The sequence below is a fragment of the Coturnix japonica genome, chromosome 19, assembly GCF_001577835.2.
Source record: "Coturnix japonica isolate 7356 chromosome 19, Coturnix japonica 2.1, whole genome shotgun sequence".
NCBI classification, from domain to species: Eukaryota; Metazoa; Chordata; class Aves; order Galliformes; family Phasianidae; genus Coturnix; species Coturnix japonica.
Genome location: NC_029534.1, coordinates 3,216,813 through 3,242,386, shown reverse-complemented (window position 1 = coordinate 3,242,386; position 25,574 = coordinate 3,216,813). Strand labels below are relative to the sequence as shown.

The following is a 25,574-nucleotide window of genomic DNA, read 5'->3' as shown; positions in this document are numbered from 1 at the left end:
CCAGTGCATTCCCAGTACAGCTGGCACTTCTTCAAAGATCAGGATTGATCCTGCCCTGAAAGCAGGGCACAAAGTGACTCCAGGCTGAAAGAGCACAAGCCAGCTGAGCTGGTGATATCACTGTCTGTCACCGTGCAAATGGGTTGATATTCCACTTATTTCTGTGCTTCCCAGTTGCTCGTTTCTCTCTGGCAATGCCAATGAGTGCAGTTATCCAAGCCTGGCTGAGCAGGGTACCTGCATAACCCCATGTTCAGCTGGAAACGGGCTTTTCAGGTCAGTGCCCTCCCCTGCACCTGTTTGGCCCCTCGGGTGCCCCTTACTCACCCATATGGACTTTGTGCCTTTTCTGTGGGTGTTATTGATTCTGGTGTGAGTGTCAACGTGGTGATAGCAGCGGGACCATGGACTTGGTGTGCCAGCACCGTGCTGCCTGTGCCTATAGCAGCCAGGGGAGGGGAGCCAGGAGGAGCTGGGCAGTGCCAGCTGGGCTTTGCAAAGGAGAGAGGCTGAACACCATGCGCTAACCTTTTGCTAATTCATAGCTGCTATGGGGTGTGAAAGGCACCACCATGATCACTGTTGTCACACTCCAGTGGGGGCTCTTTGTGCTTTGCTGGAGCAAAATCCCCCCCATGACCCCTCTGTGCCTCTCGTGCATCCTCGCCCTCAGCCCAGCAGTGTTTGTGGTGCAGCTTTACAGCAGGAGCAGAGCAGCAGTGGGTGCTGCAGGGGGTCAGGTTGTGAAATCTCCCCTACCAGGGACAACGTTTCTTGTGCAATGCTGCCATGGCAAAGGGCTGAACGACACCCAGATAGCGTGGATTGTGGTTACAGTGCGTGTTAAATCTGTGCACCCATATCCATCTGTCTGTGCATCTGTGTCTATCTATATGCCTGTGTATGTCTATGTATCTGTCTATACATCTGCCCATGCAACTGTATGTCCATCTGCCTGTTTGCTTGCATATATCACTGTGTGCTCATCCCTGGGTATGTCTATCTGAATCTATAGCCATGCATGTCAGTGTCCCTATATCCGTGGCTATATGGCCGTATACCTACACGTCCATCTGTCTCTATGTCTGTCCCTCTGTCCCTATTCACCCTCATCCTTCCGACCTCGCACCACCCCGTGCCCTTCGTACCGCTGCTCTGTCCCTTTAAGGCGCGCTGGGACCGTACCAACCTCTGAACATGGGGGGGGGCGGTGGGGGTGGCCTCGTCTCGCGCGCTCGCCGCCCATTGGCGGGAGGCGGGGGCGGCTCACTGCTCCCCCCGCGCTGAGCGCAGAGTGGTGCGCGCCGCTCTACGTGCCGGCCGCGCCGGGCTGCGGGCACAGCCAGCGTCGGAGCGCACGGGGACGGGGCGGGTGAGGGTGAGGGCAAGGCCGGGTGTGGGGATGGAGAGCGGGGTGAGAGGGGTGAGGGGATCGGGGGTGAGCGGGGGGCGGTTATGGGGGGGCTGAGGTGAGCGGGGCCATGATGCGGGGGGGTTGGGGGGAGTGAGGCCCTGCCATGGGGGGCTGCGCTGAGGGGGGCCTTGTTGCTCCGCTGCTGTGTGAGGGGCTGCCCTTCTGTATCTGTAAGCTCCTTGTGTACGAGTCTGCTGTAAGTGTGGAAACTGCTGTTTGCTGGGCTGCTCCTGGAGGACCTAGTGTTATCTCAATGCATCTTCTGTTGGGTTGATTGCTCTGAATCACAGATAGAACCCCCCCAAGGTTTGGGGCTGTGCTGTGCTGGAGGAGTCCTGTGTGTTGTATGTGAAAGTGCATAAAGAGCTATTTCCAAAGCATTTCCCATGATAGTGGGATGGCAGGGAGGAAACCAGCACAGCAGGAGGAAAAAGGTGACAACTGAACGCTTTCACTGACTCCCCAAGGCTTTTACATTGGAAGAGCAAGGAGATTTTACATTGGAAGAGTGGGCAGAAAGGAGGAGCCAGTGTCACACATCTGGCTTAACGCTGTTAATTAGAGTCCTGCCCTAACTGACAGGAAAATCTCTTGTTTTGTCATCGCTTTGCAGTTGCCTCCTTTTCAATCAATAATTGCTGGGGTGGTGCCTGCTTTGAGTTGAGCAAGGTGGTGGTTTCTGTAACTTTTGTTTTTCTTTCTTCCAGGCAGTTGGAGAAGCTCGACGGGGCTGTCTGGCCAAAACTCATCTTAGCATCTTACCACCTCCCTGCTGCTTGCTGCCCTTTGGGTTGGAGCTCGTGGGTCTCATCAGTGCTTGCTTGCAGAACAGCAGGTGCAAGGTAACCTGTTATTTTGAGTGTCACAGGTGGAGTATCTGTGGCTGCACTGGGGTTTGAATGGCTGGCAGCAGGAGCTGAGGAGTGATGGTTTCTTTACGCAGTTCATCTGCAATAAAAGCAACACGTGGAGCCACACACAGACTGAAATCCCTTTTGATCTTTACTCTCATCTTTGGCTGTTGAGACACAGCAGAGAGGAAGTTTGCTCCATCCTGAAGGGCTGGGCAAGAGATTTCCCTGCTCAGATCTGTGCTCTGACCATCTCCTTCCCATCTCTTTTCTCTCACATAAAGGAAAACAATTTGGCAGTTACCTCTGCTGACACTGAACTTTGTTCTGTTGCCTGACATGAGCTTTCCTACCTCTAAAAACACAGTTCTTAGAACTTACATAAGTTTCTTTCCCAATGTGATCATTTGATCCAAGTGTGCTATATACGTGGTATTGTTGAGTGAGTCATGAGCTCTGTAGACGCTGGTGCACGCCTGCCAAGATTGTTTTTTGTGGTGATTGAAATTTCATATAACAGGACAAATAATTACAGGCTGCTCGTAATCTCTTGCTGCTTCTCTCCAATTACAAGCTGTTTGTTATCTCTTTCTGCAGTTCAAGTCAATTATGTGCTACTTGTCATTTAAAGAGTCCACACAGAGCGGAATAGGAGTGCTCCTATCTCTGGCTTCTCTAAGGCCACAAGTCCAAAGGGTAGCTGAATGTGATCTACAGTGGCAGTCTATTGTAGCATTTCTGCTTAACTATTGGCCGCTTTTGTGCCTCTGGTTATTGCTTTGCAAATAAATTAGAATTACTGATTAATTTTTCCTTTCAATTCTTGCTGTATGAACTAGGAGATGAAATGGGTTCAGAGTTCAAGTTGGGGTTGGATTTTTGTCCTTGGAAAATCTGGCTCTGGCAATACATGTGCAAGTCTTCTGTGGAGGCTTAGTTACCTGCCCAGGGTGTTTTTAGATCAATCTTGGTGGCACTGGCAAGTACAATGGATGTTGCTGCATAGTTATTTGTGGAATGTATCTAATGACTTGCTTTCGAAGGTCATTGCTAGCATCTCTTGGTTCTAACTAACTTGAAACTTTGGAGGAGCAAGCTGATAAAATGCCTGCGAGGATTGTGCAAGCTGTGATTGTGTAACAGGGCTGTGTGCATACATATTTGAGGTAAGAGGAGCAGCTAGTCTTACAAAGGGAAAGAAAAACTGTGTGTCAAGTATCTTCTGTTTGTGTTGACCGTTCTAGAATGGGAGTGTAGAGTCAGAAGGTTGTGTGTCTTATAACTTGAGTTCAACCATTCAGCCTGTGACCCTGCTTAGTCCCTGCCTGTCTTGTCTGCTGTTCTGTAGCCTCATGTCCCTTTTTGGCATGGGGATGTCAGCTTTGGGTTAAGGAGCTGATGTTCCGGGGTTTGCTGGCACTGCCTGACTGCACATGGTTGTGTGTGACTGCAGGGGACTGAGCTCAGGGGTTGCCTGTATTTCATAGGTGTTCAGTTTGGGGTGACTTACCCACAGAGACAGGGAGGCTCATAGGCAGACTGCACACACTCAGGAACCAGCCAGATGTACAGCGTGCTTCTGGGGCCTGGAGTAAAGCTCTCCCAATGAGTTTCCACATGGCTGACAGCAACATGGCCACATGTAAGGATCATGTGGTAACACCTCCTTCCCTTACAGCAATACAGAACACAGGCACAAAATACTTGAAACAATTCCACATCCTCTGGGGAAAGCTACCTTATAAGTACAAAGTGTTCTGGTTCTGTACAAATACCACAGGGTTTGCTTTAAGTAAATAAATAACCCCCCAAAAAAAACCATGCTGTTCCAAACAGAGGTGTTTGCAGTTCTTAAGCTTGCGCTGGATCTATTTTAGCTGCATCTTCTGACTCTCTTCCAGCTGCTAGCTTCAAAGGAAGTCTTCTGAATGAGAAAAGTGTTAGAGACTTTGGCCATCTAAACTCTTCTTGGTGGGAGAGATCAAAGTCTGCAGCTACCAGCCTTGAGGTGCTCCGCTCCCTGTAAGTGCCTGCAGGTAAAATCAGGGTCAGTAAGTGGCCAGTTTTGTGTAGGAGTTTGTGTGTCATGATGCTCTGAATTTGTCCCTTTGTAGGAAGGAAAGCTGGGGAACAGCATTAGTTAGAAAAGAGGTTCAGTTTACCTGCCCATCTCAAGTTCTGTTTATCCTGAAATCCTGAATGCTTGTTTTATTCTGCTGGCTCATGTTAATCTGTGCAAAGGTGAGTGTTTGAGCCACTGAAATGCCTTGTGTTTAAAGGCTGAGAGACAAGCTATTTCCTGGTGAAGGGAAGTGTGAAAATTCAATAATACTAGGTTGTATTGTTAATGCAACAAGTTTGATTTCATTCTTGTGTTAGATAATGCCTTAAATCCTCTGGTTCCAATGTCCTGCGCTCATTGCGTAGCCACACCTTGGCATACCCCTAGGGCAGAGTTGCTTTCTGCTTCAGTAAACCCTCTCATGTTGTTCTCCTTGCTTTTACAGCTGCTCTGCTGTCCTTGAATAAGAGCTATTGGCCAGAAAAATCCCACTGTAACAGTGAGAGTTCAAATATGCAGTGTTTCAAGCTCCAGATTGAAACAGATGCAGAATGTGCATCAGTCATGCCAAAAATAATGATGTCTGAGCTGGTTTGTCAAGGCCTGGTTGGATGCGACCTTGCATAGCAAGAGTAATTTGTTCTGTTTCACCAAAGAAAGGAGGAAAAAAAAAAATAGGCTTTGAACTATATACATGTTTCATGTTTCTTACCCTCCTCGAGGTCCTCTCTAGCTTAGGGCTGCTGCCTCGCACCCTTGAGCTGATGGTGGGGAATGGCAAGTTGCAGGATGTGATGAGGTTTGGAAGTGACATGGTAGTGCTGACCTTGGTGCATAGGGAACCTTGGTTTGTCAGGCAGTGGTGAGAATCAGCCCTACATGGCTGACTGGACTGTTGCAAAGAGGGAAGCAGTTTGCTCCAAAGGTCTACTGGCCTAACACCAGCACACAGGGAAGTTGTCTCTGCAGCAGGACTCAGTGCATGGGCTACAATACCATCTCCACCACTAACCTGCTCCGTTCTTGTTGCTGCTGGCACTCTTTTTCTTGTGAGCTGAAGTCTGTGGGATTTCTTCCTGGCACTTCAGTAACCTGCTTATCTTGTATCTTTAGTGAAAGCAGACAATCCTTTCCCTACCACATGACTTAATTCCTGCTTGTAAGCAAGTTCCTTCCTGCTTCTCCATCTGACTGTGTGCAAGGGCTCATGGCTTCCTTATATCTTGTGATGACACTGAACCTCTCACCCCCATTCAGACCTTCCAGCGCTAGTAATTATGACAGCTCTATTTCTGCTTTTTCTAATAATGCAGAGTATGTGCTGAGTCAGTGGCACAAGGGTCGTCATGTGGCTGCAGGAAGCAAGAGGAGTGCTCTGCCAGGCTGTTTCCACCAGCACGCTCGTTTGTTCTCTTCCCTGGCACAGCTGCACAGAGCTTTTGCCAGGAGCCTGATGTGGAGGAAGACAGTCTGAAAGCACTGGGAGGTCTTTGAGTGTGTGTTGCAGTTTGTTGTGGTGCTGACTTGGAGAGATTTCCAGTGATAAGAAACAGAACAGCAGCCTGGTAAGTGTCCTTGCTGGATGGGAATGTTCCAGTGAGCAGAGAAGGATGTAGTACTTTGGTTCATGTTGGCCGCATGGCTGTACAGCTGCAAGGCTGCAGCTTGCTCTTGCAGGCCATAGTTTGGCTTTAGACCAGTTCTCTGATGCCCTGGACCATGAAGGATGAGCTGCCTGGTCCCTGCTGAGCTCCCTCTGCACGGTAAGCAGCACCAGGAGCATCAGTGTGAGCCTTAGTTGTTTATTGTCCAATGACACCACATGCGTTTGTTGCTTGATGACTCCTTTGATTAAGTCGTTGCAGATTTAGAGTGCACACACTATGAAATAGAGCTTCTGCTTGCAGCTTCCATGTTTGCTTTATCTCTGTGAGTCCAAGGTGCACTGCTGCTGCTCTGCTTGGTTTGAAAAACTCCTTATAAGATGTTCAGCAGGCTGCCTCAGTAGGCTCAGGGGTGTGGGATATGGGCTCATGCTTATCACTGCATTGAGTGTACAGGATCAGGAGGAGCCTTCTGCTGTGTCAGGCTGAACTTGTGGGCTTGTTGGTGCTACAGGCTTTAATCAGCTGGATGGTGGGATCCTGGCCTTGGGTTGGGGGTTGGCTGTGGGAGCTGAGGTGGAGAGCAGCCTGGGGCTGTGCTTGGTCAGCAGTCAGCTTCTCCTTCCCTTCTCAGGCCAGTGGGGCTGATGTCAGTGTGTCACGTCCTGCTTCTGACAGTGCAGGTCGGAGGAGGGTTGAGCTCAGGGCTTGGATTCATAGGCTGCAGTAGTGGGCCAAGAAAGCAAATCATCCTGGGATGCTTGAGAAAACACAAACATCACAAATAAAAGGCTACTTCTGTGAAGAGCCAACTTCCTGCACAAGTCACCAGCTTAGCTTTGGTGCCAAGGGCTTTTGGTCAATATGTGGTACTACAAGCAATCTGTGACTCTCAGAAGCTTCCTTGTATTTTGGGGAAAGGGAGACCTTGCCGCCTGCTTTATGAACTTGATGTTCTGCCTTCCATTTGGAGCTGAGGGCTGCAGCGTGCTTCTGCATGCATCTGTAGCATCACCTAATACTGCCATCAGCTGTGCACAATAGAGGGAGAATAACAAATCTGTGTGGGTTGCTGACCACTTAGAATTAGAAACACATCCTTTAACACGAAAGAAGAGATGCATCACTTTGGCAGCTTGGAGATGTGCAGAGATGCTCCCCAGTGATTGCAGTGATTGCGAGCTTCTGTATCGTGCACAGTCCCAGGTTTAAAAGCTGCACTGAGAGGCTGGAAGGCTGTGCTAAATAGTGCTGCTTGATTGCAGCCTTTCAAAATGTTGTGACTTTTCTATGTAGATACTTTATATTGTGGCTGAGGCTGATTGCTTTTCACCAGATGCTGCATACATAGGCAAGGATCAAGAAATGTAGGCATGACTGATATTAAGAAACAAGGGGGGGGAAGGAGGAGTTGGATGTCTGCCTTATCTTGATTGTTATCTTGACTGAAGGTAAAATAAACACTGAGGATAAAATAGCTACCCTTGAAACTGATAAAAGGGGAACTTTTACTTCTGCGTCATAAATTTTGTTCTCCCTTGCAAAGAACTGATTTGATTCTAGTAGGATCTGGGATTTCCAGGACAGCATCAGAATTAGGGTTTCTTGTGTCTTTGGTTCTATCACTAGAGAACATTGGTGTTTCCTTCCAGGGTCAGAGCTCAGTACAGAACCTTTTTTTTGCCATGGAAGCTTGTGAATGATGAGATGAGACCAGACCAGACTCTGGTTCCTGTGCTAGAACTGGTGCTCTTCCCTTGGGCTGTGGGTGAGCAGCGGGTGGTCCAGCTGGTGCTGCAGCTGTAGGGTTCCCCTTTGAAGTGCTGGAGAGCTGCGGCATGGTGAAGGCCAGGAGATAGTCTGGCTTCCTCCCCCTCCTGTCTGCACTGCATTCCTGAAAGCTTCCCTCCTGGGGATGCCTCCTTCCAAGGCACTGCACTTCCTTGCTGTCGAAAGCAAAGCCCTGGGAAGCTGGTGAAAGTCTGTGCTGAGTTATCTGAGCCAAAGGGTGGGATTGCTGGGGGCCAGGCATACACAGCCTGTATGCTTCCCACCCTGTGCTTGCTAGAGCTGTCTGGCTAGAAACTTCCCTCCACGTGCAGCTGGTTGGCAGGCAGTTAATGGATGTTGTGCTTAGGTGCAAGAATGTTTTCCAAGGGCTTCACTGCTGCAAGTGCTGGATTTGGTGCTTGGAAGGGATGGGCTGCAGCTCCTGCCCCAAGCCAGCTTAGTGTGGTCTCCACCAGCCTTGTTTTTTCAATAGCTTCCTCTGAGGTTTCATCAGGAGTGGGGGCAATAAACTGCAATAAACTAGCAGTGCTTTTCTTCAAACTAGTGCCTTCCCTCAGACCATCTCCTACAGTAAATCCCAATCAGAGATGAGCTGCTTGGAACTGCATGTTGTTGGCAACAGAGCTCTGGTTGCGGAGGCTTTACCCAACAGTTTAGTCTACAGTTACACAGAAATAACACCCGGCTCCTGCTCAGCTCTGAGATCCAGAGATGGAAAGCCTCTGTACAAGGCAGGGAGGACAGGGTGACCTGATGAGAGGAGTGAGCACTTTGCTTGTCTGTAATTGCATTGCTGATGTTTTTCTTCCTACTCCCTGCTTAGTGTCATTGCTGAGAGCCCAGCAGAAAGTATGAGTTCTGCAGTGGTTTTAGTGCCTTTTGTAGTAGTTGTTTGCCAAGCTCTTCACTAAAGGAAGCTTCCTGTGGAGCTGAGAGCTTTCTGACCTGCAGAAATGCCCAGCAGCTCACCTGTGATGGCTGCTGGGTGGCTGTGACTTCTCTGTGCTGTACTCTGTGATCTCCAGAGCTATGTGCTCCCTCAGTAGGCTCGCAACAAAAGACAACGTGAGCAGGAGAGTGGAGCAAACCCTGTTACATGAGTGCTGTCGGGAGAAAAGAATGAACTGCTTTAAAAACCTGGACTTAGATTTGAATAAACCGTGAGCGGAGTTTAAACTTAAGTCAGTTTCTCATCCCAGGCACAGCTGCTGTTTCTGTTCTAGCTTTGCCAGAGGGCATGGCCTCAATGTGGCCTCAACGTGTCCTTACTCTAGTGGCACCCCTGCAGCTCTGAGTTACTTTTTTGTGTGCAGGTTCAAATGTCCATGGTCTCCTGGGCTGGTATGATGCCTAAGTACAAGAAGAGTCACTTTGCCCTTATGAATCAAGTGTTAAGTTAATTATCTGTTTGCTTGGACAGAGTGTGCCTTTGTGCATTGGGCAGGTAATCTTTCAGTCTGAACTGTGGTCAGGAGAGTTCAGAGCTTGGCAGTGTTTGGGAGGGAGGGAGCTATGGGTGGCTCCTGCAGAATGGACAGAGGCCATTGGGTACTCAGGGACTTAAAGGCTAGGTACATGTCCTTGCTCTACCACAGACCTTGAGTGTGGCCATGGCCAAATCACTTAAACTCCGCTCAGTTTCTACTGATGACCTCATAATTCAAGGAAACAGAAGGTAAACAAGGGGAGGGAGTGGAGTTGATGCAGAAGACAGAGGAACAAAGGGATGGGCTCTGTGCTGGGAAGGATAGCAAGTCAGAAGTACTCATCATTTTGCTATTGTAATGATGTGGTGTGGGAATACTTGGAGAAGTACTGCACCACAGTCCTGCTTTGCAGTGTGTGAGTGCTGCAGTAAATCAGGAGCTCTGCATCTCCTTGGAGAAAGAGACAGATCTGGAGGAATGTGTGGAAGGGTGGTGTCTTCCCCCACCAGCAATGCCCTGCAGGCTGTGGTTGGTAAAGGTCTACTAAAGGCTGGCCATGCATCCCTGCTGAGCCTTGCTGGGGTGTTAGCAGCCCTTGCTCCCTTGCTGGAACATGGGGCTGTTCCAGTGTTGCTGGCTGGGGCTGAGCAGAAATTACTGCTAATAGATCAACATGGATGCAGTGGGAAGGGATAAGCTTGGCTGGACAGTGAGATACCAAGGAAGGAAGAGATCTTGCAGAGTGTAATGGAACATCTCGAAATGTCTGGGAGCTGTCGGGCTACAATGTGTTCCTCGGATTATGTGTGTAGTGGAAAAGCATGTTATGAACAATCCTTAATGCTCTTCAGTTTTTCTGTGTCTGTGTGTAATTGCTGACGTTCATCTATTTTTCTTTCCCTCCAGTATCTCTGACCATCATGGGGGATGCTGGTATGGAATCGACAATCTCCTCTCCTGAAAGCACTGCACAAGACTCTTTCTTCAGCATGACTGATGTGTTTCTCATCTCACTCATCACTGGGCTTTTTACTTATTGGTTCTTCTTCCGCAAGAAAAAGGAGGAAATCCCTGATCTCCCCAAAATCCAAACAGTGTAAGTACCAGCTCAGGCAGTGTGGGGTGAGGGTGACTTTCATTCTTCCATATCATTTTCTGATCACAAAGACACTTTTGCTTTTCCTTTCCTCTTTGGTTTTCTTTGAGTATTTGCACCAGCTGGGTCCTTCCTGGAGGTTACAATCGCAGACTTCTGGGAGCAGGAGGACTGATTTGCATGTATGAGGAAGTTAAGGTGGGGTTTCCATTACCAGCTTTCAATGGTGATTGCATCACCGATGCAAGTTGCTGCATTTCCCACTGTGCTCTGACCTCACAGAGTTGCCACCAAGGCTTGCAACCTACTGTAGGAACTGGTGGAGAAGGCAGAAGGAAAAAACTTCCTGCTAGGGGTTCTCTTGCATTGCCATCCAAAAAATTGCTTTGACCCTTGCCACAGGACAGGTGACTTTCCCAAGTGATGACATGGGATTCCTCCTGTCAGAAGGGTAGGAGGATTTTGTGCTGCCAGTGGGTCCTTAAAAGCTCCCTCAGGAGGTACCTTTGAAGTCCCCAGATGCAGATCTTTGGTCCTGAAGTGCCTTTCTGTCCCCACATGTTTCTTTTGAGCTGTGTGTTTGCTTCATCATGCAGAAATCCCTGCGGAAGAGCCAAGCTGCAATTCTCTTATACTGTGCCATGGCCTGTATCAGTAATTAGTCTTGCCAAGCAAGGCAAGAAAAGACTTTAAAAGCCCTTGGCTGCACTTCAGAATGCTTAGGGATTGCTTTGGCTATTCTCTGCATGTTAAGTTAAGTCATAGATAAGTCTGGAGAAAGAGAAAATCCATCTAGGAAATCTTATCTATTCATAGCTATAAAGTGAAGAAACAGGGCCTTGGGAGCTGGAAGGTAGTTCCTGGACATGAACTGCTTGGCAGCTCTTGTGAAATGTGTTTGGCTTTGATACTTGGTCTCTGCAGCAGGAGACTGGATTTCGAGAGGGGTCCTTGTTCCTCCCTGTCTTCTAGGGCCAGGAATGAGCTGCATTGGTGGAGGTTTTTAGTTCCTTGTCTGTCCCATCAGATTTCTTCTGGGCTTTTGATCCTATTCCTTCTACTTCCTCCTGGTGCAGTGGGCCTTGCGTTGGTGAGAGCAGTAAGTACAGGTATGAAACTGTGCAGCAGAGACCTCAGGAGCTGGAGCTGTGCAGTACCTTTCCTACCTGGGATCTGTTCTCTGTGTGGATGCATTTGCCGCAGACAGAAAGCCAACTCTTTGGTTTTACAGTAGTAGGCCTTCACAGAAGGTAACCTCATGTCTAAGGTGAATCTTTTGTGTTTGTAATGTTGGGTACACTGCAGGTTGTGTGACCATAGAGTGGTGAAGTGGATCATGGTGTTTGGATGTTCGCACTAGGCTCAAGATTTGTGCACACAATTGCAGTGGTGAGATGCCCTTCATGAAGTGGTTTCCTCCATGAGGCACTTAAAGGGTGCTGCTCTGGTATGAAATTCTTCTTGGTCATTCATTTGAAAGTATTCACTTGAGCGACAGAGCAGGACTTGCAGTCAGATGTGGAAGGAACTCTCCACATTCTGGCCAGATGAGGACATTTGGTGGTAGGCCAAGGCATTTCAGCATGGGGTAACTGTTTCTAGTACCTGTGTGTAAACGTAAGCTATGTCAAACACAGTAAGTGGTTGTGGGCCTTGTATCTCTTCTGTATTTACCTTATTGAGTTGTGCTGCTTCCACTTCTCAAGGCTTGTCTTTCAGTGTTTGGATTGCAGTTTGGTTTGTAGTTGAAAAGGAACAGATTTGGTCTCCTTGTTTCCCCTCTGGTCAGATCATAAATCCTCTAATTGTTAGACAGAGCCCTCTGAATGCAGGCCTGGCACCCCTGATTTTGTTGGATCAGTCAAATAGTTCCCTTTCATGCCTGGGAGCTTCTTCTGTTTGTGCATGTGGGTATCCTCTGGAGATTGTAATGAGCATGGTTATGTTGTGATAAGAACTGTGGTCATTGTAGTAAGCTGAGGGGAGCTTGGACCCATGAGCCCAAGCTGTGGCTCATGGCACATTTATCCTCTGGTCGGAGACAGTGACTTCCTGCTGCTGTTGCAGTATCATTTTATGGGATGCCTGGAAACGTGAGGAAAACAAGAGGGGAAAAATAACCTTGCTCAGCCTTGGATTTCCTTCCCCCTGTCATCTTAGAGCCTGGGGTGGAGTTTCCTTGCTGTTGAACAAGCAGATCAGCAATACAGTCGTGTTAGCTGTTGCCCTGGGCTGGCTGTATAGCAAGCATGGAGGAAGCTGGCTGTGGAGACAGAGCCCTTTGCAGCTGCAGTGGAGAGCCTTGGCCTTAAGAGATTTGCTTTTCTTCAGCACTTTCCTTGCAGCTGTGCCTTGACTTGCCAGGCTGTCCTGAACTGCTTTATCTGGCAGTACTCGCTGATGTTTTCTGTTGTGTTCCTTGAACTCCTAACTTCAGCTTCACCTGTGAGAGACTGGAGAACTGAAGGTTTGAAAAGCAGTTCAGGTGGCTGTCAAGGTTGCTGCTGGGTTTCCTTCCAAAGCATGAGGGCACAAAGATAGTTCCCAACTCAACTCTGACACCTCACTTCCCTCCTGGAGTTGCTACTGAGCAGCGTACCTCTATCAAGAAGGTCAGTACAGCTGTGTCTCCAAGGAAGAAGTTGGAATTGCACTGCTGGAATTGCTGCTGATTGTTAAAGAAGATGTCCGCAATCAAAGTGCTCTCTTCTGGATGGCGTCTCATCTGGGCTTGGTTTTTGTGGCCCTGCCTGCCTACGTGTGCTGGGAGCAGTCCTGCCCTCACCCTGTTGGGTATGTCTAAGGGTTAAGCTACAGCATTCCCTGTTCCCTTCCATTTACGGTGGAGCAGAGCTGTTCTTCTGCCTGAAGCCCCCAGAGAAGGGATTCAGCACATACAGAGCTTTTTGCATGCAAGACTTCATCTACTTGTGCTGTGAAATACCCACAGGGCAGCCCAGGCTGCTGCCATCTGAGGATTTTTTGCATTTTGACTGTTTTCAGTTTTAATTGAAACCATTGGAGTGTTCCTGGCTGCCTGCTCTGCAGATGTCATTAGAGAGAGCAGCTCTCGATCTCAATGCAGCCGTGGCGAGAGCAACTTTACTTGGTGACATTACTGAGGAGTGCCCTCATTGTTTTTTCCTCCACCCAGGTGCCACCTCTGTGTGTTTCTCAATCACAGATTTCTTCCCTCCTGCTCTGGAATTGCAGAGATTGTTACCCTGTGGAGACATGGGTGAGACACTGATTGCTATGCTTGATGTCAGCTCACCCTTCTCCTCCCCCTCCTTGTCTTTAACGTTGTTTGGAGCAGAACTAGGCTTATCTCTATTCCGCAGCTCTAGAGAGACTCATTCTCTGGTGCTTGTAGGGCTTCCTGTCACAGGAATTGCTCCAGCTTCTCAGCCTGATTAGCTCTCAGCTGCCTGCCTGTGTGTTAGGGGGAGACCATCTCTAATTTAATTTAATAGGATCCTGATGAGAACAAACTCCTTTGAGCTGCCTCCATAATGGCACTGCCATAGTTACCCATGACATTACTCACACAGTGTCTGGAATTGTTTCATTCAGTCACAGCACTGACTTTTTTTTTTCTTTTAAAGAATATATATAAAAGCAGCTGTGATATAAACAGTTTCCAGGGTAACAAGGCTGGGGGAGGGCTTTGCATCCTGTGTCCCCCCCCCCCGTCTTGTTCCATGCGGATGGGAGAGGGACGTGTGCTGCGGAGAATCCTGGGAGGTTTCATTCTTGACTCCTAATTCCTTTCTGCCACTGCTGCCAGATGTTGCAGTGTCTCAGGACTGTGCGGATCCACTCAGTAACTTCCAAAGCCTCGCGACCAGGAGCTGAGCGAGCTGCACCACTTCTGCTATGACCTTCACTGGGACCTTTTGTGCCGGCTCTCTTCTTTTTAACAAAAGGCTGACGCTTGGCTTCAATGCCCAGAAGGAGCAGAATGGAAAGGCCTGTGTGCATGTTTCTCCAGAGCTAAGTTAGCTCCTTCCCCCACACCTCCCCTTGCAGACAGAGAGAGCTGCCCTGGGACTCTTTGTTTGCCTTTTCCCTGCCCTGACCATGGGATGTGTGTACTCGGTGCCAGGAGAAGAGGCGGCTGTGTCCAGGTAAGTGAATGGCCCAGCAGGCAAAGGGAAGGACTCAGAGCAGGGGGAGAAGGCAGGGAGAGACTCTGCTTGGAGGCAGGCTGCTGTGAAGGAGGTCCCCAGTGTGGGTGCTTGAGTGAGAGCAGTTTCTGTGCAGCGACCAAGCTGCATTCTTGCTTCTGGATGTGCATTTGTTTTTGGTAGGCAGGTGTGGGAGCTTTCTGTTCCAGCTGAACACCTTTTATTCAGACTTAGATAACTTTGAGCTGCCTGTGATTTCCTCCACGCCTCCCTTTATCCTCCTGGAATCAAAGTGAGAGCACCCTGGGACTTGTTTGTGCTCTGGACTCTCAGCAAGGGTGGGCAATCTGTACACTTGTTTCAACAAAGGAGTTAATCTCCTTTCTTCCACCCGTCACTTTTTCTAACTATTATAAACACATTGTGAGCTACATTAAACTTAAGAGTGGTCACTGATGTGAAGACGTGCTTTCTGTCCTGAATTTTCCTGGCTGGACAATGAAAATCAGGATTTCTGCATTTTACTGCTCAGATTTTCGAGCCACCCTGATGAAACAGTTTCAGTGAATCCTGTGGCTTTTCTTTTTGACAGAAGCCAGGCTCGTTTCTTCTATGTCTGAGCCACAGACTCTTCAGTGCAAGGTTGCCTCCTTTGAAAGTGGGTGAGCTCCATGTGTGCCCTTTTCTCCTTTAAAAGGGAGCGTTACTGAAAGAATCCAAAACTTGTTTTTCCTTACTTTAAAAGCATTCTGGTTAGCAGTTGACCCAACAGCTATTTTAATTGGATCTCATTTCCAGAGGGCAGTAAAAGAAAGAGGTTCACATGGGAGCCAAAAACGGAGTGAGAGTCCTGTAAGTGGGCTTTGGGGGCAGCTCTGCGGAGCCTGGATCCTGGCAGGGGTAGGGCTGGGGTTGCTCTGTGAAAGGTGCTTGCAGTGCCCCTGTTCCCAGCAGGGTACAAATGCAAACACAAAGAGGCTGTTAGCCATGGAGGGGGCAAATAGGGGCACAGAGCAGCACTCTCCTGGGAGCACAGCCTCTGTGAGTATCATTTCTGGGGAGGATTTGCTTCATCTTTCGTACATGGTACTTGGGGAATTTAACTTCTCAGAGCTCCCAGGCCTGGTTGTGGAGCTCCTTGTGAAGTTTGGGTAGAAAGGGGGGCTTGGATTGGATGCCCCCACCCTGCTGCACTGTGTGTGCACTCTGCAAATGTCTCTGCACGTTCACGCAGATCCCTCCCTCTGGGCTGCAGGGTTTAGGAAACTGTTAGTGAGCTCTGCACATTCTCTCATGGGCTGGAGCCAAAACCATTTGTTTTTTGCCTGGAGGCTTCTCTCTTCCCACAGGAGACCCAGCCTTGCATTCTTCCATTGTGAAAGAGGAATGGGAACGGGTCCCACGTTCCTCTCTTCTCTGCTACCAGAGCTTCAGCAGGGAAGACAGCAAGTGAGCTCCTGGCACTTGTTTGCCTATCTTGAAGAGACCCCAGTGTCTAATCTGACCATAGCTAGAGCTGTGTCTGCTTGTGGGGTTCCCAGAGGGCCCACTTGTCAGCAGGGTCACGTTGCTTTCACAGTGTGACATTAGAAGCCCACGAGTGCATTTAGGATAGTTAAGCTCGCTTGGCTTCCTAAATAATAGGGTATCCATAGTGCTGTGAATCTCTCTGCCTGCATGTTTCTCAATGCCATGGTTTTTCCCACTTTCAAGCATGAGAAAGCCACTTCCTTGCAACAAAGCAAATACCTCTGTGCTGGAGACAGAAACCCCAGTGTGGAAATTAACACTGTGGGACCTCAAAGGGCAGCATTTGTATTGCCAGACACTGATCCACCACTGAGGCTCTGTGTGCCCATCTGCTCTGCAGGGTTTGTTTTGAGGTCAGAACAGCTGGTTTTTAGCCTTGTCTTACTTCATACTTGGAGAATCCTCCCCTGGTGCATGGCTCAGAACCAAAGCCTGCCCACCTCAGAGGAGCAGAGGCAGGGTGTTCTCCCCATCTCACACTATTGCTTGGCATCTGAGGTTTATCTGAAGGCGTACTTTTGCATCCTAGTTCTGTGAGGTCCCCATAACCAGCAGTTTTTCAGTTCTCAAAGTGAAAGTTTCCTGCTGCCCAGGGCTGAGTTCCTGGGCTTTGCCTGCACTTTCCTGAAGGAGGTAGGGTTGGCAGCCGGCTTTTCCTCTGCTCTGTGTCTGTCCTGGGATGCCAAATGTGAGTAGTTGATGGGGAATCTCACCACTTTGGTAGCCCTGCTGAGATCTGATGCAGCCCAGGGGCTGCTTTTTCCTCCATTTGTTTATCTCTGACCTTAAAGAACGAATGTACCCATCTGAAGGGAGGTTTCTTCTGTCTTTCAGATCGTCTCCAGCAAGAGATAGCAGCTTCATTGAGAAGATGAAGAAGACGGTAAGCTGCTTAATCTGGGTGCTGGGAAGGTGACAGATCTCATGTCATCCCCTTTTTCCTCTGGAGGCTGTTAGCTGTCAGCAGTGGGACTGACTTGCATCCAGAGGCATTCTGCTGCAGTGTCCAGAGGCAGGAATAGATCAATACCATTCTCTGCCTGAACATTTGTTCTTAGAGAGAAAAAAAATGAAATTGACAATTTGATGTAAGGAAAAAAGAAGTGTAATAGGAGATCAAAGTTAGCGTGGGAAGGGTGGAGACTGAAGTCATTGGCTGGCAGTTGTTCATCTTTGTGGTCAATTCCCAAACCGGGATCACTCAGGAATGGGAATTGTACACAGAACTGGCAGATTGGACTCTGCTGGACTGGGTGCAAGAGGAGGCAGGGGAAAATGTAAAGGCTGGAGATATTTTCCATTTTACTTCAAAGTAAATGGCTTGCTGTGGAGCAGGAGCTCCTGTACTCAGATGCTTTCCCCAAAGCTTTGGCAAGTCTTTCTTGTCCAGGGAGTTTCCTGCTTTCCGGAGTCAATCTGTAGCTTTGAGGCTGAGAATAAGCCTTGAAAGTTTGTTCTTTGCTGTCATTTTAGGTTGACCTGAGTCACCTCCCTGAGACTGACACTGACCGTATTAACAGCTTAGCCTGTGAAGTCCTGTACAGATGCAGTTTCCTAGTTGTCTTTAAGCTGCAGTCCAGGTCTCCTGATCCCAGGCTTTTCCATTTTGACAAGATGTGTTTGCTCATTGCCAAATGGTTAATTGCCATTTAACAGTTTCTTTTTCTTCTCTCCAGGGACGAAACATAGTGGTTTTCTATGGTTCCCAGACGGGTACAGCAGAGGAGTTTGCCAATCGCCTCTCCAAAGACGCTCACCGCTATGGACTCCGTGGCATGGCAGCAGATCCAGAGGAGTATGACTTGGTAATTTAGCCATGAACGCAGCCCAAGGGTATGGGCAAGGGACTGTTGTCCTTTTAGTAGTCTCACTTAAAGGAGGAAAGGAAGTCAACTCGTAGTCAGAGATGCAGAGGTGCTCTTGGTGCTTTACAGTCTATGGGTTTGGGGTGAATGCTGCAATGTGGCTGAAAAAGGAATGTAGTCTGGAGTGCTTGGGACTCATGAGTCATCTGGTGGCAGTATGAAACTGTATGTGCCTTCTGCAGTCAGCATTGGTACCGTACTGCTGCAGTCTTGCACAGGGGCATTGACACTGTATTATTCTTCACATGGAACGTTAATCCTGATCCCTTAAGCCTGAATGGAAAATCCTGTGACTTTTCTGGTGGAATAGAAGTTCTGACTTGCAATCCAGTGGTATAGTTAGCTTTGTTTTCCTTACCATTTCAGGTGGGTTTGGCCTTTTCCTAATCCCTTTTGTAAGCAGTTATTTGACATGGCATAGTGCTGTTCTGCGCACCAGGGGTGTAGCTGCAGTGTAGGTGTAGGCTTGCCCAATAATCACATTGTGTGATCATTGAGGATTTATTCTTTGCTTTGGTTGTAGTCGGACCTGAGTCGCCTCTCTGAGATTGACAAGTCCTTGGCTGTGTTCTGTATGGCTACGTATGGTGAGGGTGATCCTACAGACAATGCCCAAGACTTCTACGACTGGCTGCAGGAGGCTGATGCTGACCTGTCAGGTCTCCGCTTTGCAGTAAGTGGTTTAATTCCAGTTTATGCTGTATTTGGGCAGGAAAGTCAAAAGCCTTTCACTGCACTTGCACGTGGCTTGGGTAAAAACACAACATGATGTCTATGCCTTCCACGCCTGTTCTGGATGCTGTCCTTACTGTCTTCCTCTCCAAGCTGCACGGATGTTTGCAAACATATATCTACGTGTTTTAAATGTAGCTGTCAGAGAGCTCTCTCCTCTCCCTGAATCACGAGGGTTTGCCCAAACAGCCCAGCAGACATTGAATATACGGTCTGTAAATGAGTTACAGGCTGCTGCTGTTGTTCAGGAGCTAATTGAGCAGCCTTTGGCTAGATCTTCTCTCACAAATTAAATTGCTTGGAGGAGTGTGTGGCTCTTTTTCTGTGCTCCGCTGAATAATTGGCTGAGATACAGCCACCTCACCTGAACGCCAGCCAAATTCCTTAGGCAGCATCACAATTGCAAATGAAAGGAAAATGCACTGCTGGAGATGTTAAGCTGCTCTGTAAGAAGCAGTTTGTAAGCACTTGCTGGGTGGTTTGTAGGAGGGGAAGGACAGAGGGTGCTGTCTGATGGAGGAAATCCAGTCCCTGCTTCTCCTTGACTATCAGTGTTCTCTTTCAGGTCTTTGGGCTGGGGAACAAGACTTATGAGCATTTCAATGCAATGGGGAAATATGTGGACAAGAGACTGGAGGAGCTTGGAGCCCAGCGCATCTTTGAGCTTGGGCTGGGAGATGATGATGGCAAGTGAGTAGCTCAGCTTGAAGGGTTGCTCTGAACTGGCTGTAGCATCACAGAAGGGTCCCTGGCAATGTGTTGGCTCTACTGCTAAGACAGAAGCAAACTCCTTAGGGCTAGTTATGGTGGTTGCCATGTCCCTGAGTGTGTCTGTTCTCTCTCATATAAATCAGTCACGTATACCCTGTATACCTTGCTGAAATCCAGCATCAGCTTTAAATGACCATAACTGTATATTTCATGAGGCTTCACAGCTTCTTCTGCCTTCGCACTTCTGCAGCTCCACTGATATCTGTGCCTGCATGGAGAAGCCCTCTCATCCCTGCAGATGAGACAAGCTCCATCTCCTTGTGAGCTGTTTATTTTATGGTTGAATGCAGCAGTTTTCCAACTCAGAGTCCAAGAGAAATTGTTTGTATTTACCTGAACAACCTCTTGGCAGAAGCTTAATGTCACGAATTACATTAACCTGTAGTTTTGCCTCCAAGGACAGCAAGATCTGATTAGAGGGATCTGCCCTGTGTGGGAGGCTCTGAATTCAGGAAAATAGACTTTTCAAAATTGGAATCTGGAAGGTGACCTCATGCCAGGAATGGGCAATGGGATGCTGAGATGGGCAAAGACACCGAGCCTGAGTTCCAGCCTTCTGTGGCTGTGAAGGGAGGTGTAGCAGGAGTTCCTTTCCTCATACTCAGTGCTCTGAAGATGCTCTTCTGGTGATGTGTGAGCATGTAGAGAGAACAGGCAGATGCCTTTTTCTATGGTGAAGGAGGAATTCCATAGGGATCTCAGTTGGCTCTTCTGGGAACATCCCTCTGCTTCCTCTTGAGCGGGAGTGTTAAAACTCTCTTTCTCCTCATCCAGCCTGGAAGAAGATTTCATCACCTGGAGAGAGCAGTTCTGGCCAGCAGTGTGTGAGCACTTTGGGGTGGAGGCTACAGGAGAGGAATCCAGGTGGGTATGGGAGCATTTTCATCTGGGTGCCAGAAAGATTGGCCACGTGATGGCTGTGCCATCAGGCCTGAGCTGCTGTCCCCTTTCCTGCAAGCTGTTGCTTCTTCCAGGCTTGAGGCACACACAGATTTGCAGTGCTCCCAACAGACAGTTCTCCTTGGTTTGGGCACTGAGCATTACCACCCTGCTTCCTGATGTGTTGAGATGGGTGAAGGGTGGAAGTGTCATTTGTTTAAACTGCACCATACCCAGTAAAGCAGGTGATGTTTCCAATTGGGTCTCGTCATTACCAATTTGACATTTTTTCCTATCTCTTCTGTCCCCTTTCCTCCTCCAGCATCCGCCAGTACGAGCTGGTGGTGCACACAGATGTGAACATGAACAAGGTGTACACTGGAGAGATGGGCCGTCTCAAGAGCTACGAGAACCAGAAGCCGTAAGTGCCAGACTTGCCTTTTGCCAATGGCATTCTTGATGTTTCTAACTACACAAGCTATGCAGGCAGTGTCATCTTAGCAACACAGCCACGTGGCAGACATCTGCCCAAGAGAAATGGGTTCAGATGTCCCCTGGGACTCTCAAGGGTTCCGCAGTTAATGAGTCATTCATGTTTGAGAGTTTGGCTGTGTTCTCCTACGCTGTTTGGCTGGTAAGTGTGCAGCATTTGTCCTGAGGTCAGTCAGAGCCTTTCCTCCCCTGGAGTGGTTACTGTGTGATGGTTGCTTGCAGTATTGTTGTGGGGAGGTTGTGTAAATGAATTACAACCTGAAATACCATTTTGAGAGGTGACACTCCCTCTAATCTGCTGTTGCATCACTTGTTCTAAATGGGATAGGAGCTGTTGGTTGCCGGGCTGTACTTAGAAGGAAAATGATTGTTTTCTCTGCCAACTGTGGGTAGCAGCAGCATAAGTTTTGTGCTATGGTGTGCTTTGAAACACGAGCCAGGATGGCTCCGTGCTCTAATGGTGGGACCCTGCTCTGGAGACAGAAGGAACATATCTAGATGAAAGCAGTCCTGTGAGCCTGCAGGAGAGTAACCCAGAGGGACCTTGTCTTTCCTCCCAGGCCGTTTGATGCCAAGAATCCCTTCCTGGCTGTGGTTACAGAGAACCGTAAGCTGAACGAAGGTGGGGAACGACACCTGATGCACCTGGAGCTGGATATCTCCAATTCCAAAATCAGGTAGGTTCTGGGAAAAACTACTGTGATTTTTGGAGCTCCCCTGTAGAAAAGAAAATGATGGTTCCTCAACTACCATGACTGCTGATTCTTTGGGGTCCCTGGTTCTGCAGGTGCTGTGCAGCAGCTCAAGTTTCAGTGTTATCTTTCTAACCAGCAGCCTGTCCTCCAGCTGAGCATCTCAGGCTCGGTATGGACAAGAAGTAGTGCCTGTATTTCATCTCTTCCCCTCCTGTTCTTGTACCAGGTATGAGTCTGGGGACCACGTGGCTGTGTATCCGGCCAATGACGCATCTTTGGTGAATCAGTTTGGCGAGATTCTGGGCACAGATCTGGATACGATCATGTCACTAAACAATTTGGATGGTGAGTATGGATCCACTCATGCAAGGCCTCTGTCCTTCCCACTACATCACGCCCACAGGTCCTGTAAGACACTTCCAGGCAGAGACATCCCATGGCCACTCTGAATGCATCTTGCAGTAGTGGCATAGTGCCTGTTTGCTGCAAGCCAGCTGAAGTGGATCAGCTGTGACATGTTTGCTGTGCCCATTCAACAACAAATTATGTAACAACACGCTCCTAATTACGGAGCACCAGCCCACCAGAGCATCCTTTTGCTGCAGCAGCCCCAGAGCTCAATAGGAGCTTTCGAATCTGAAACACTGTTATTCAGTCCCTGTAGGTTACACACAGACTTGGGAGCTGAGCTGCCAGAAGAGAGCACTTTTCAGTGCTGGTACAAAGAGCTTTTCTTGGGCAGTGTTCCCAGCGGAGCTGGCCTGTGGCAGGAGGGAGGCTGCAGCTGCTGCTTGTGTTACTTCTGAAACAGCAATGCCTGACCTGAGGCATCAGAGTTACTGGCCCAGAAGTCTGAGAGCTGACTTCTCATTTCCAAAGAGTAACTGGCTGTGATGCTCTGCTAGAGGCTGCAGACCCCTGTGTTGTGTCTTGGGCTGCCTGGCCTCACACAATCATTCCTGTCCCTGTACTTGCTTTTAGTTTGCTAAACTGAATGGCTCCAGCCTTGACTGATGGTGCTTCGCTTTCCCAAACGTCCATAGCTGAAATCTAACATGACACCAAGCGGTTGCTGACATCTCTCTTTCTTTCCTCTCTTCTCCTCCAGAGGAATCCAACAAGAAACACCCCTTCCCCTGCCCCACCTCCTACCGTACAGCCCTGACCTACTACCTGGACATCACCAACCCGCCCCGCACCAACGTGCTCTATGAACTGGCCCAATACGCCACAGACAGCAGCGAGCAGGAGCAGCTCCGAAAGATGGCATCATCCACTGCTGAGGGGAAGGTGTGAGCTGCGGGTTGAGCTGGATCTGGGGGATGCCCTGAAGGGAGGCGTTGTGCTCTGGGGAGCGTTTGTGGTTTTGTAGTGAAGTCACGGCTGTGCCGTCCTTGCCCGCAGGCTCTCTATCTCAGCTGGGTGGTGGAGGCCCGGAGGAACATCCTGGCCATCCTGCAGGACATGACCTCACTGCGTCCCCCCATCGACCACTTGTGTGAGCTCCTGCCCCGCCTGCAGGCCCGCTACTACTCCATTGCCTCCTCCTCCAAGGTGAGCACACAGCATGAAGGATGCTGAGAAAGCCATTCAGCTTCAGCTCCATGATAGCACAGTCCCCCTGCTCTGACAGGGACAGAACTTGGGGGATTTGCTCTGGGTTATCCCAACTTCTGTAGAGGGAAATCTTTTCTGTCCAACGTTGCAGCCTGCTGGGGAGCTGGAGGCTCCTCCTGCCTTGTGCTGACATCCCCTTCCTGCAGGTTCACCCCAACTCCATCCACATCTGTGCTGTGACGGTGGAGTACGAGACCAAGACGGGACGGCTGAACAAAGGGGTGGCCACCAACTGGCTGAAGAACAAAGTGCCCAACGAGAACGGGAGGAACTCCCTGGTGCCCATGTATGTCCGCAAGTCGCAGTTCCGCCTGCCCTTCAAACCCAGCACACCCGTCATCATGATCGGACCGGGCACTGGCATTGCCCCCTTCATCGGCTTCATACAGGAGCGGGCCTGGCTGAAGGAGCAGGGTGAGCACCCAGAAACTCCCCTGGGCACTGAGGGGTGCCCTGCTGAGCTGGTCAGTGCCTCCATTGGGTGCAGCTTGTGCTGCTGGGTGATGACTGGAGATGAAGGGCAACATCTTTGTCCCAGCACGAGGATGCTCTGTCCTTGTTTGCTGGCCACAGAGGGCACTTAAAGGGCAGGTAGATTGAAGCCATTTGACCTCTGTTACCTCTCCAGAAAAGCACAGGCAGGTCACTTTGACTCATTTCTAAAGCATGTATCTATCTTGGGATCAGCCTTGAGCTTCTCATAAACAGAAGCAAGAGATCTCTCAGCCCTGGGCTGGGTGAGCAGGACAGGGGGAGGTGGGGAGGGCAGGGCTGGGGGGCTACAAGGGGCTGATGGTGCTGTGTGACCGCAGGCAAAGAGGTGGGTGAGACGGTGCTGTACTATGGCTGCCGCCGTGAGCACGAGGACTACCTGTACCGCCAGGAGCTGGCCCGCTTCAAGCAGGAGGGCGTCCTCACCCAGCTCAACGTCGCCTTCTCCAGGGACCAGGCTGAGAAGGTAACCTCTTGTCCCTCCCTCGGTTGCTCCCATTGCCCAACATCACTCCCATAAAATCATGGAGTATCCTGAGTTGGAAGGGAACCACAAGGATCGATGGAGCCATGGGGGTGGTGGATAATAAGGCTCTGAGGTCTGGGGACGCCCAGCCCTGCTGTTTGAGGAGGCCCATGGCAATCAAAGGAGCACCCAGCCCCTCTGCTGCTGTGTGGGATTGGGGTGGTTCTGTGGGTGTGAACTTGGCTTTCCACCCCCACCTGTGACAAAGCCCATTGTTTCTTGCCAGGTTTATGTCCAGCACTTAATAAAGAAAAACAAGGAACACATCTGGAAGCTGGTGAATGATGGAAATGCTCATATCTATGTGTGTGGGTAAGTCCTGGGGCAAGGAAGAGACCTTGGGATAAAAGTAATTTACCTGCCTGCTCACTCCTTTTTCAGTGGGACAGTGAGCAGGCAGGTAAATGGAATGGGCTGCCCCCATCCATGTGTTCAGGGACTGCCAAGCTCTTATTTGCTCTGTGTTACCACCTCATTCATGGCCCTCTTCTTTCCAGGGATGCCCGCAACATGGCCCGGGACGTGCAGAACACTTTCTATGAGATCGTGGCTGAGTATGGGAACATGAATCAATCTCAGGCCGTGGACTATATAAAGAAACTGATGACTAAGGGCCGGTACTCATTGGATGTGTGGAGCTAAGAGTGAGGATGGTGGGGCCAGGGAGAGAAGAACACAGGAGGTGCCCTCCCACCCACCACTCCTGTGAGTGACTGCATCGTGCCCAGCCTCCAGCTCCCCCGCTGTCACCCCAATCCCTCCTCTGCCCCCAGGGTGGGCTGTGCACCCCGAGTGGTGGAAGGGGACAGGTGGAGGGACAGGGGGTGGCCGAGGCTTTGTCCCCAGTGTTTGCCCTGGGGATGTGGGGCAGGAGGGATGGGTGGCCCTGGGGGAGCTCTGGGATCTTTTCTGCACATGGGGTGTTGCCTTATTTCCTGGCACCTCGTTCTGGAGCTACAGACCAACCACCCTTGTGCCTTGCAGGCTGGGGATGGAAGTGGTGGTGGAGGAACCTGGCAGGTTTGGTGTGAGGGCACAGCGTGGGGCAGCGATCTGCTCTCATCCCTCTCCTATTCAGCCCTCTCTAGGGCTGGTTTCTATGCCCTGTGCTGTCACTGGATGACCACAGGTTGCTGCTTGAGGACAAGGCAGAGCCTGCACCCAGCCAGGACCTGCAGGCACCCCCCCCTTCCCCTGCAGCCCCCCAGCACTCAGCAGGGTGGGGGGCAGCTCCTCTCCCCTCCCCACAACCTGATCTGGGGTCACAGCTGCAGGGTCCTGCTGGCTCCCTTGGGCCCTGCAACCAGCAGCTCCCCTGTTCCATCCCCTCCATCATGCTGTGTATGCTCACTATTTTTTAAAATACTGTTTTTGTTTCAATATCTTGGTGATTTTAATCATGGAAGCGAAAAAAGAAACAAACCAACCACCTTTTCAGGCTGTCCAATGACTGTAAATTATTTAAATATATACTTACCCTTGGAATAAAAACACTGTTTCTGTAATTTGCTGTTTGCCCTTCTGCCTTCCCCTTGCTCTGCTGGAGGAAGGAGGCAGGTAGGAGAAGCCAAGGAGCTGGGGGAGCACACATTGACTGCAGGGT

The 25,574-nt window shown here is 49.7% G+C and overlaps 1 protein-coding gene across 4 annotated transcripts; it reads left to right on the top strand.

Annotated features, from left to right (window-relative positions):
* Nucleotides 1–1,270: 1,270 nt before the first annotated feature.
* LOC107322571 (NADPH--cytochrome P450 reductase) lies at nucleotides 1,271–25,476 on the top strand. 4 transcript variants are annotated; one of them, XM_015880726.2, is made up of 17 exons: nucleotides 1,271–1,372; nucleotides 2,122–2,256; nucleotides 10,056–10,245; nucleotides 16,737–16,785; nucleotides 17,579–17,707; nucleotides 18,291–18,440; nucleotides 19,065–19,189; nucleotides 20,045–20,134; nucleotides 20,472–20,570; nucleotides 21,202–21,318; nucleotides 21,563–21,681; nucleotides 22,445–22,626; nucleotides 22,741–22,890; nucleotides 23,100–23,367; nucleotides 23,766–23,911; nucleotides 24,198–24,283; nucleotides 24,469–25,476. In XM_015880726.2, the coding sequence occupies exons 3-17, from the start codon at nucleotides 10,070–10,072 to the stop codon at nucleotides 24,611–24,613; spliced, it is 2,031 nt and encodes a 676-aa protein (XP_015736212.1). In that variant the 5' UTR covers nucleotides 1,271–1,372; nucleotides 2,122–2,256; nucleotides 10,056–10,069; the 3' UTR covers nucleotides 24,614–25,476. The 4 variants fall into 4 exon arrangements, with proteins under 4 accessions (XP_015736212.1, XP_015736213.1, XP_015736214.1 ...); XM_015880727.2 differs by having other exon boundaries at nucleotides 1,310–1,378; XM_015880728.1 differs by lacking the exons at nucleotides 1,271–1,372; nucleotides 2,122–2,256 and adding an exon at nucleotides 5,754–5,892.
* The last annotated feature ends 98 nt before the right edge of the window (nucleotides 25,477–25,574 follow it).

Excerpts from the sequence above, each read along its gene's own strand:
- LOC107322571 (XM_015880726.2), top strand. The coding sequence starts at position 10,070 with ATGGGGGATGCTGGTATGGAATCGACAATCTCCTCTCCTGAAAGCACT. Across the intron at positions 18,441-19,064 it reads TGTCAGGTCTCCGCTTTGCA|GTCTTTGGGCTGGGGAACAA; the intron begins GTAAGTGGTTTA and ends GTTCTCTTTCAG. Across the intron at positions 20,571-21,201 it reads AGCTACGAGAACCAGAAGCC|GCCGTTTGATGCCAAGAATC; the intron begins GTAAGTGCCAGA and ends CTTTCCTCCCAG.